This window comes from Octopus bimaculoides, chromosome 6 (assembly GCF_046866305.1).
Source record: "Octopus bimaculoides isolate indiv1 chromosome 6, ASM4686630v1, whole genome shotgun sequence".
NCBI classification, from domain to species: domain Eukaryota; kingdom Metazoa; phylum Mollusca; class Cephalopoda; order Octopoda; family Octopodidae; genus Octopus; species Octopus bimaculoides.
In genome coordinates, this window is record NC_142933.1 from 72,576,132 (window position 1) to 72,588,776 (window position 12,645).

The following is a 12,645-nucleotide window of genomic DNA, read 5'->3' on the forward strand; positions in this document are numbered from 1 at the left end:
TTTGTTTTCTAAACATTTAAGTAAGAAAACCTTTTGAAAACAAACAAAACAAAAGGAAAAACTGAAAATGAAACGGGGGAAATGTTGGAATCAGAATGACAAGGCTTAAAATAAATTTAAAACAAAACCAAAGATATCTACAGAATCCTCTGTCTTTGAATACACACACACACAAACACATATTGATCAGGAAACAGTTACTTTAAACATGACCCAACATTATCAGCAGCTGACACTGTTCTCCAAACCTATATTTTGGGAGAAATTTCTTTGTTAGAAGTGGGTGGGGAGGTCGGTGCAGAAAGGGAAAAAATATATGACATAAGACAAAGTAAACAAGAACTATAAAATTTGCATGGTTTGGTAATCATTTTTGCTTGGGCATAGCTCACATAGTGAATGAGACAAGAGCAGAAATTCAATCCATCAAGACAACCATGATCAACAATAACATTAATCACTTTCTTGTTCAGTTAAAACAGAAACATTTCATTGTGTAGTATGGTTGTGCTGTGTTGTTTTGGGCTGGCTTGTTGGCTTGTGCTAATCATTGTTGTTTCTATTGTTGTTGTTTAGCCCCAAGTCAGCCCGAATCAAACAGATTGTTTACTTTATAAGATAGTGGAATATGATTTGAAGGAAAACTGGTCGTTATTTCTAGCAGGCTACAGACCATATTGACATCTCATATTGATTTGAGTTGTGTTGTGCTGTGAGAAGTTGTATGGTGTTGTATTATGATGTATTTTACTGTGCTATATTGTACAGTATTTTAGGGTAGTTTACACTATTGTATGTTATTTTACAGTGGTGTATTGTACTATACTGTGTTATATTGTGGCATGCTGTATTGTTCTATGGAATGTTGTATTGTACTGTGGTATGGGTGGTATGGTAATATACTATACTGTGTTGTATAGTATTGTATTGTGTTCTATTGTGTTGTTGTATGCTGTACTGTATTATGGTGTATTGTACTTAGTATGTTACATAGTATTGTACTGTGGTATACTGTACTGTACTGCAGTGTGACATTGTATTACACTGTGCTGTATTGTACTGTGGTATATTGTATGGTATTATGGTGAATTTTATTGCACTGTATTATATTGTACTGTACTATGGTATATTATATTGTACTGCAGTGTGGTATTGTACAATATTGTATTGTACTGTATTGTGCTGTGACATGCTGTATGGTACTATGTGTATTGTACTGTAGTGTGGTACTGTGCTATATTGTACTGTATTGTTGTATTGTATTGTATGAATTGTATATGTATGTAAACAGATATGCAGTGTATGTGTATTTGTGTATATAGACAGACAGGTAAACAGACACACAGATGCAAAGGTAGATAGATGGTAGGTAAATGGATAGGTTGGTAAGTTTTAAAAGAAGACAGCAAAGAGAGTTCTGTCTTTATACAGTTACCTGATAATTTACTCACAAGTACATATATTTATATATATATGTGCTTTTCTATATGCCCATGCTTCTTTTACTGAATGTTTGCATGTGTGCATAGCATATATTTACATGCATCCGCCTAAGAAAACATGATGAACAAACATTTTCATTTACACCAATTGCTAAGATGATGTATAGAGAAAGCAAGTCTATTTACACAATAGTCTGTATATATTTATAAATATCTACTTATATAAACTTTTGCATGCATGGATATACTTAAGCGATCCCCAAAGTTTTATATAAATATGGTTGTAGTCTGCACATCACTCTCTCCATGTTAAAAAAAATCAGATCAAATACAGGAATTCATGTATCAGTTTATGACATGAATTCATATGCACTCATTCTTTGCATCCTTAAAAATATGTTAGAGATTATACCAACCTATCAATGTCCCTACCTACATTCTACATTTATACATACAAACATATACAGGGTGGTCCAAAAGTAGGTAGACAGTAAATGATAACATTTATTTTGAGACTACATATACAATTATTACATTGACAATTAAATTTTATTATGTACAATAATACAGAAGTGCTTAAATTGTATCAACACAAGTTCTCAAACTGTTGTCCATCACAATTTACATAGCTTTGAAGACTACCCCTTACATTTCAACAAACATTTTTGCACAAGTCTCTTTGTGTATTAATTTCTTGAAATGCATCTCTTATGTAATTTTTCAAATCAGTAACACTTCTTGGTTTTCAACTATAAACTTTGTACTTGAGTACTCCCCAAAAGAAGAAATCCATTAGGGTCAAGTCAAGTGAATGTGCTGGCCAATCAATTGGACCTCTTCGGTCAATCCATTTCTTAGAAAATGCTTCATCAAGGTACTCACAGACTGCTCTTGAATAATATGGAGGGGCCCCATCTTGTTGGAAATACAGATTGTGTGAATTAGGCTGTTGTTTTAGCTGTGGAACAACTTGGTTCATTAGAATTTCAAGATACTTATTGCCTAGGACCCATCAAAAAATATGGGTCCTATAACATCAGAACTTGAAATACCACCCCAAACAGTGACACCAGGCTGGTATGAAACCTGAGTAATTCTAATTCTCAAGAAAAAAATTATTTTACTCTCCCTTCTTCTTTAACTCTAAATCCTACCCCTACCACAGACCCTAAATCATAACCTTAACCCTTTATTCTAACCCTAATCCCAAACACAAATCCTAACCCAAGACTATCCCTAAACACATCCTAAACCAGAAAACTAATTTAGTTTTCTGGAATCAATATCTCCCATCTTAGAAGCATGATTCTATGAAACAAGAAAAACAATTAAACTGTTACAGCAGGTCAGATTATTCAAAATAAAGAACTGAGAGCAAGAAAATTTTAACAATTGTAATTTGAAAGACTGAGTGAGAAGTGGGTTGAGGCATCAAGGCCACATAAACCATTCCCTCTTCCATGCTTGCCAGTTATTGAATTCTCTTGTCATCTCTTTTGTGAGGTTCAGCATCTTGTGGTCAGTTTTCATCACTTTGCCCCATGTTGTCCTAGATCTTTCTCCTTCTGAGGCCCCATGAATTTTGAGCACTCAGCACTTTATGCAACTGTCATCATCCATATGCATAACATGCCCATACCATTTCAATCTTCATTCTTGCAAAATACATCTGACTCCTTAAGTACGGTTTCCTCTCAGGTCCTTTATATTTTCTATCCAGCAGAACATGTTCACCTCATTTATTTCTAGCCTTTGCAGGTCCTCTACATTCAAGTCTTGCTTTCACTACTATGTGGCATAATACTTCAAATTCAAATATCATACAATTTTCCCTTTATTTGGAGGGAGAGGACTATTGTTACCTGCAGAGACAGTAACACCTTGAATGTTTACCCCACACACACACTATTCTTATTCTGGTTATTATGCTTTCACTGCAGCCAATCCTCCTGTGCCTTAGGTCCCTTAGGCGACAAAGCTTTTACTTCTAGACAGTCTTCTGAACAACTGATAAATTGGCTTCCCAGGGTTTTTTTTCATACGTGTGTGTGCATGTACGTATTTTTATATATTTGTTTTGTCTTTATTATAGCATCTTGGAACTACGTAAAGAAAAGTCTCGGGATGCTGCCCGTTCTCGTCGAGGAAAAGAAAATTATGAGTTTTATGAGTTGGCCAAATTACTACCTCTACCAGCTGCCATAACAAGCCAACTGGACAAAGCCTCCATAATTCGTCTCTCAATCAGTTATTTGAAGCTGCGTGACTTCTCTAGTCATGGTGATCCACCATGGCAGAGAGATGGAATGCCTCCAAACAAATCGGTTAAAGGTATATATTTTTGAAGATATATTATATTTCATAGTAAAATATAACAGTTGAAAACCAAAATTATTAGTTGCTAGAAGTTCACCTTGAAAGGACATGGTTTTCAACTGAATCCTACTGCATGTCATCTTGGTTAAGTACTTTTTATCGTAAACATGGACTGAACAACTTCATATGAATGATATTTGGTAGATGGAGGCTTGAAATGCAATAAGCTGTGAAGTCAGTGTTAGCATGTTTGAAGTATTACACTGAATTCAATTATGAAATTTTCTTAGATTCAGATTTATTGTACACTACCCCTCCTTTACATAATTCAAATAATCCACTGTACAAATAATTTGCTTTATAACTTACAGCAATACTTTTATTTTCATTCAAAACATCTTCTTTTTCACAAGGGGGTCCTCTACGAAGACGGAATATGAATGCTCTCGCCATGGAAATTTTTGAAACCCATCAAGGGACTCATATACTACAGGTAAGTTGTTTAAATTGGTTTTGAAATCCTTGCTTCAAATCACTAGAATAAAACAATATGCTGATATATAAGTTGTTTGAGTAATTTTACCTTTCAGATCTTCCTGTTCCTTTTTGCTTCCAGGACTGTTTATCTGGACTTCACAAATTTACTCAAAACTTACACTAAAAACATTAACTCAGTGATAAATCCCCCTGACTGTAGGTTAATTTGAAGTGATTCTTGACTGAACAAATTTGTGTTGTAACCTTGAAAATAGCTAATATTCAGTTTATCAGATAAATGTTGGATTAAATGGTTATCACTTAGTTCATATCTCCTAAATATTGTCTGATGTTTGTGAGTAGCTAACTGTTCTTTCATCAATCTCAGTGCTAGAACTCTTAAGTATAATACTGTTATGTATCACAACTATGTATACCCCCTGCTCTGATATGTAGCATAGAGTTAACCAGTCAGACAGATCATCCTGTATCACACATATATCCCACTGTTCTGCTACACTTCACATAGTTCTATGCTCAGCTCCAATATTTATCACAGATTCATTAAGTCAATGAGAAGCTTTATGCAGTCACTTAACCATCTAGAAATAGCAACCAAATATCCTTTAAATCTCACACTACAGTCTTAAAAAATTACAAGAATGCATTGAATAATGTAATTTCAGTCATATCTTAAAAGAACTAGAATACTAGAGTTGACCTGGCTGCTAGCCAACAACATCTGAACTTCGTTATAGCAATTTTTTTTATTGTTTGAACTTATCTTCGTACTATATATCACTTTGAAGATGCAGTATTGGAGTACCAGCTCGTAGATCCTGAGTTCAAATCTGTTATGTTTCGCATTTACTGTTCTGTATTTGAGCTACATATTTATTTCTTCAGTTCATCTATCTCTTGGCAACATATACCAGATCATCCAGCTATATTATTTGTAATAAAACTAACATCTTTGTTAATTAATAAGTTTATATCTCAGATGTCTCATACTATGTGTATCAGATTTAAATGTCTTTACTAGAGGCACTGACATTTTTTTAACAGTATAGTATATTAGAATGAATAGAAATGCAAGTATTTGCTAGAAATGGTAAATCTATAAACAGAAGTCTTTTCTTCAATGCATTTTAGATAAGTTTGGTTAAGAAAATTGTTATATATATATCTCTCTCTCTCTCTCCCTATATATATATATATATATATATATATATATATATATAGGTAAATGATAGGGTTGCCTCAATCCTTCAGGGGTAGTCTGAAGCATCCAAGCAACCAGGGGATGTTTAAATCCGGAGGCACTCCTGGGGATCACCTGTACGGGTACCGTCTTGGGTAGAGGGCATCCAGAGGCAGGTAATTTATTGTTTAAACCGTAGTTTATAATTATATTTATGTGGAAAATGGAGCAACAAATACAAGAAGAAGCAATTCTGTTGGGCTAGTTAGCCGTTGTTTTATTGTGTGGAGGTTATATAATGAGTCATTGTGGAGGTTGAGGTTATGTAGTGAGTCATTGTGAATGTTATGTAATAGTCATTTACGTACGTTTCAATCTAGCCAATGGTTTGGCAGATCTCATCAGAATGTTTAGGAGTATGTTAAGAGTTCGTTGTGCGAGGGATGTAGGAGAAGTGATTGGTGGGTATATTAATGTATATGGTGGTGTAATAATATCGATAGGTAAAGAAAGCCTTACGTTTTAGTTGAAGTTGTGTTGGTCTTCCTGTAAGGGGATGTAGGATGGGTGCTATTTAAGTTCATTATTCCGGCTAACTAGCCCAACAGAATTGCTTCTTCTTGTATTTGTTGCTCCATTTTCCACATAAATATATATATATATATATATACCCGCCACACACACATGCATATATATATATATATATATATATATATATGCTTTTGTTTTTTGTAATAATAATAATAATAGTGTTTATCGGCGAATTATATAATTTAGTGTTTTTTGTTAAAGAACATCTTGGTCAGATCATAAGGTTTAAAAAGGTGATGAGAATTGATAAAAGAAATGAGTATGTTTCGATTATTTTTGCATATTATTCCTTTATTAATATTATTCTGGATGTTGGGTGTATTAGTAAAATGCATTTTTAAAGGTAGAATTAGTTTATAGCAAAATACTAGGTTGTGGGCTTAGAGAAAAAGTTAATTTATTTTACTATAAATAAATTAAAAATTACAAGCACAAAGGACATGTAATTCCTTTTTAATTCATGGTTTCCCATCTTTTCAGTTCATTGTTTCACAATTTGCTGCAATAATTACATGTTTGTAGTTGTCATAGCAGTAGAGGATAGCAAGAAGAAAGAAGTTATGAAGTATATATTATATAATTTATTGTTGATGACATTTATTCAAACCATTCTAGTTATTAGTAATAAATATAACACATTGAAACTATTTCTCCATAACTTCTCTAATCTTTCTATTATTTGGCAATATACCAGCAGATTATATTTGTGTTTCATAAACAGATGACCTGATCAAACTTCAAACTATTTTTGCAGGCTTCTTTAGATTCCAAGATTTTAAAGATTTTGATCTCAGACATTCTGACTCCAAAATCTTTCAGCACTGATACACTGAGTAATATTCAGACACACAATAGTCATTTTGATGATCAGTCTTAGCATAATAATGCTAACTTCAAGTTCTGTCTGGTTTTAGCAGATTTGACCAGACAAGTTCTTTAGCAGAATAACTTACTTATTTATGTTGATTCTCAAGATTCCAAGTGTTCAGTAATATTATGAAACAAACAAAAGAAAAAATTTTTTTAATTAAAATTAAATTAAAAATAAAGTATTTTTGAAAAATCCTTTTAGCATGATACATATAGATATATTATTATTAATATTCAAGGTGGTGAGCTAGCAGAATTATTAGCAGCCTGGACAAAATCATTCAGAGGCATTTCTTCTAGGTTTACATTCTGACTTCAAATTCCAACAAGGCCAACATTACTTTTCATCCTTCCTTTCAGTGTGGATCAAATAAGTACCAGTTGAACATTGGGGTTGATGTAAATGATGAGCGCTCTCCCTCAAATTTCTGACCTTGTGTCTATAGCATAAAATATTATTATTATCAGTATTAAGGTAGGGAGCTGACAGAATCATTAGGGAGTTGAACAAAATGCTTAGTGGTATTTCTTGTGACTCTTTATGTTCTGAGTTGAAATCTGGCTATGGTCAGCTTGAGCTTTCACGCTTTCAGGATTGATAAAATAATATACCAGTCATGTAATCAACATGTCCCCTCCACTCAAAATTGCTGAAACTGCGCCAAAATTAGAAAGACTTTTTACCAAATTTAATTTGGTAAATATTTGTGAAACATTATCTTTTTTTCTCCATTAAGAATCCTATTCATTGTCACTTTTTTATTAACCTTGCTTGCAATTTATTTTCAGCTCAAATACTACATGTTTTTTTTTATTGTTTTGATTTATTCCATTTTTATTTATTTATTTATCTAATAACTCAAATAGATTGACTTGAAGTAAATTACAGAATATGACTATGTTAATAAAATTCCAAGATTAGATTTTGCCGAAACAATGAGAAATAAAAGATTATTACATAATGTGTGTGTGCATGTGTCTGTGTGTGTGTTTAGGTTCTAAACATCAGCATAACAATAGATAACTTGAGTATTTTACTAAATCCCACGAAATTTTTATTGTTTTCAATATTAATTATTGTTGTTTGACATTAGCAAAGTAATATTGAGTAGAAATCAAAACCACTTTCATGAAAAAAGAAAGTTTATCAAACAGGTGCAGGTCTTGCTGTGTGATACAAAGCTTGCCTCCTAGCCACATGATACCAGGTTCAATCTCACTGCCTGCCACCTTGGCCAAGTGTCTTCTACAATAACCTTAGGCCAGCCAAAAACCTTTTGAGTGGATTTGATAGATGAAAACAAGAAGCTTGCTGTACACACACACACACATACATATATATATATATATGTATATATATATATATATATATATATATATATGGCTGTTTGTTGACAACTCTTTCCACCTTGTAAGGGTAATAATAACCAGTTTTTCTGCCGTTTTAACAGTGATACTGTGTTTGAAATATCACTTTCTTGTCTGGATCATAGGATACACATTTGATATTTCTAAAAAAGAAAACAAATGTTTGTTTATATACACACGTGGTTGTTACATATGGGTGTGTATGTGTGTGTTTGCATCTGTGTTTATCCTCCACACCACTTGACAGCCGGTGTTGGTTTGTTTACATCCCCAGTGCTTAGAGGTCCAGCGAAAGGGCCCAATAGAATAAGCACTAGGCTTTAAAAAATATACACTGGGATTGATTCATTCAGCTAAAAATTCTTCCAGGTGGTGCTTCAGTATGGCAGCAGTCAAATGACTGAAACAAATAAAAGATAAAAGATAAAACAAAACCAAGAGTCAAAGTATTGATCAGGAATTGGCTTTAAATTCCTATCATTTTACAGGAAAGTGTTGAATGTTGGTGGCATACCTTTTCTTAAAGGGGATCCATGGAACAATACAAGCACAAATGTCTTGAAGCATTTGGATCCACCAACACAACTCTCACCCACAAAAAAAGAAGAAACATGAACTACAGTATTTCATTTTAGAAGTGGTTAAAAAAATTCAGTTTTTTTGGTCTCAACATAATTTTGATATCACCCCCACTCTGCACACACACACAGACACTTCTCTATTTTTTTCGGTATGATAATGTAATAGTTCAGTGGAATCTGTCTTTTCTGTTTAATTTACCTTTATTTTTTAGAATTTATCTTCCTTTTATTAATCTACAAGACTAGCAGTGGTCAGCTAAATTATGTGAGCAAAATTTCTTAAAACCAGTAACAAATTAACTGAGAAAATAAGGAGAGGGAGAGGAAGAGAAAAATTAACTGATAGACACACTAACTAGTGAGAGAGGAAGTAGGAGAAAAGCAGCAGGAAATAAAAGATGTACCTGCAGAAAATGTGAACACCTGGAAGGTAAACTCGTCTAAGAAAACAAACCTTTCAAACCTCTGACTTATTCTTAGTTATTTCACTAAACATTTCCTTTTAGTATCTAAATGATAGGTCAGTGGGCTCTCTGCCTATCAAAAAGAAACAGTAATAGTAGTACTCTATTGTAGACTGAAACTAACTTCTGTTGATTTAGTCATTTCAGTCAACTGTAAACTAATCCTGAAGATCCTAGTGAAAACAAACCTAAATTAACTTTTTTTTTTAAAGCATCAGCACTAACAAACCAACCTATTTAAAGTCTTTATATATTTTCTATTTCTCTCAGTTTATATATATATATATATATATATATATATATATATATATATATATATATATATATATATATATATATATATATATTCTTATACAAGAATGTTGTTGAAAGTGACTTCAAAGTTTCTGCCAGCTAAGCCATTGTTGGACTGCTCAACAATGGCTTCGCAGGCCAAAACTACATATATATATATATATATATATATATATATACGTACATACACACACACACACACATATATATATATATATATATATATATATAGCTGAGGAAGGAAATGTTCTCTGTGTGGCCTGTGTGTTTTCTGTGCTCCATTTATTATTTTTTTGTCTACGTTTTGTTTGCAATGTCCTGTACACTGATATGCATTTATATATACAGGTAGATGTAGGTATGTACGTACATGTACGTATATATGCATATACTCATTTATTATATGTATATATATATATATATAGTGGAGGCACAATGGCCCAGTGGTTAGGGAAGCAAACTCTTGGTCAAATGACTGCGGTTTCGATTCCTAGATCAGGTGTTGTGAATGTTTATTGAGTGAAAACACCTACAGCTGCACGAGGCTATGGCAGTGGTGAACCCTGCTGCAGTCTTCCATCACAGTTTTTACTCACTCTTTCTTCCTGTTTCTGTTGTACTTGTATTTCAAAGGGCCAGCCTTGTCACACTGTGTCACGCTGAATATCCCCGAAAACTACATTAAAGTTACATGTATCTCTGACGTGCTCAGCCACTTGTACGTTAATTTCACAAGCATGCTGTTTAGTTCATCGGTTCAACTGGAACCCTCATCGTTGTAACCTACGGAGTGCCATACATATATATATATATATATATATATATATATATATATATACATGTATGTATGTATGTGTATGTATATATAGATTAGTAAAGTTAGAGGCTGGAATAACCATCTAAAGGATAAAAATATCCATTATACCACAGGTATAATTACTTTTGTTAACCCTGGGCATACATATGCAAGCATATCATGCACATAGGTTACAGGCAGTGACAAAGATAAACACGAGTTTATCAGGAATCAAATTTAAAGAAATTGATGTAAGTCAATTGATGTTGATCAATATTTCTCCATTTTCTGTTTACTTTATACATACATCATCATCGTTTAACCTCCGCTTTCCATGCTAGCATGGGTTGGACGATTTGACTGAGGACTGGTGAAACCGGATGGCAACACCAGGCTCCAATCTAATATTGTGCAGTTGAAATACTTTACAACATGGCTCGGTTCAATTTCTGACCAACATCTAAAGGCTGTTTATAGTCTGAAATAGTTACAGAAATTTCTGGTACTTTTGAACGATATTACAATCCATTTTCCCTCACCAGTAATGAAACACTGGTTACTGAGAGATATTGCACCTTCCAATCCACAAAATAAATAAATACACAATAATTAAAATACCAACTGCTATGTATGTTTAATCATGTAGATTTGGTAAACTGAAGTATTGTATATGCATGAGTGTGTGCGTGGATAAGAAGTTGCATACCAACCACATGACTTCAGGTTTATATCCGCAGCATGGCACCTTGGGTGAGTGTTTTCTACTCTGGCCTTGGCCTGGAGTGGCATAAACTGAAGTGAATTGGGTAGACAGAAACTGAAAGGCCATCATATATATAAATACATACATAAAATCGGTATAATAGTATACCGGGTTTCCTAATATATAATATATATGTATATTACTAATTTAGAGACGAACCACCACTCTACAACTCAGTCAACTCACAACCCGTCCAAATCCATGCTGTGAGGCATATACCATCTTAATACATCTAAGATTTTAGTCTAACAATTTAAATTAAATAACATATTACAGAAATAAATCAAATAAATCATTTAAATAAATCATAGAAAAATTAATTAAAAAAATTTAAAGGTCAAATTTATAAATTGGACAGTAAAAATTAATACGATAATATACAGTATGGAGGTATAAATGTAAAAAGTTAGTGCTAGTACATAGACTACGAGCGCTTCATGGCTGAAATAGAACTATGTAAAATCATAAGCAAATTCTATCCGAGTTCATTAGAACGGGGAAATGATTTTACTCTCAAAATCAGTCACTTTTCAGGTCAAATCCCTAAGAAAATACCTAAAATCATTCAAGGAATAAACATAAACATGAGAAATAAAAATATATATAAAGAGACAAAATCTGTAAGCTAATCTCTACATTAACGATATTAATATAATTATTAAGAGTTACAATCTAAAAATATTATAGTAAACAAGGTTAAAACATTATGGAATAAGTAAAAAAAATGTGTTAGTGTATAAAGTTACTAAAAGACAGATGTCAATATTGTTTATAAAATGAAAATAAGAAAACATGACATATCCGCCGGCTGGTACTGTAAATTAAACCAAAATGACTGTGCTATAGAATTTATACTAAAAGCTCACGTGATTAATATAGCGTCTATTACCCAGAAGTACATGCGTATTATAATTACTAAGATAAAAAGGAAAATATCGAAAAGGAAAATCTACCTAAAATAAAAAGTTTCTTGGGGATTAAAAATGCTAAAATACTAAAACCTGCAAATTAACGCACTAATAACTATACACATACGAGAATTCTATATTACGTAAATAATGCTATGAAGATTAATACTGAAAAGTCACGTGATAAACATAGCGTCCATTACCAGAGGTAAATACGCGTTATAATTACTAAAATAATAACGAAAATATCGAAAAAGAAAATCTACCTAAAATAAAAAGTTTATTGGAGATTAATAATACTAAAATACTTAAAACTCTCAGATTTACGCAGAATAATAACTATACCAAATACGAAAGTTATATATTACCTAAATAATGTTATGAAACATTGTAAAAGATTGCTCATATTATCGTTGAATACTTAAAGTAAAGGTAGTTATATGTTCCAATTTTGTATGATATTGTGATGATTAGAGTGTATTCTAAAGCTAATTTGATGTATTTTACGCTACTGATCATAACTATAAGTTGGTACCTAATACTAGGTTTAAATAAATAAATTAGTTGTCTAAAC

The 12,645-nt window shown here is 32.5% G+C and overlaps 1 protein-coding gene across 2 annotated transcripts in view; it reads left to right on the forward strand.

Moving 5' to 3' along the window:
- The window catches only part of LOC106875377 (uncharacterized), a 509,595-nt gene that overhangs the window by 400,339 nt on the left and 96,611 nt on the right, over positions 1-12,645 (forward strand). For both annotated transcript variants that reach the window (XM_089354037.1, XM_014923476.3), the window contains 2 exons: positions 3,535-3,773; positions 4,172-4,251. In XM_089354037.1, coding sequence (XP_089210163.1) covers positions 3,535-3,773; positions 4,172-4,251 — 319 coding nt within the window. The remainder of the gene's footprint in view (positions 1-3,534; positions 3,774-4,171; positions 4,252-12,645) is intronic.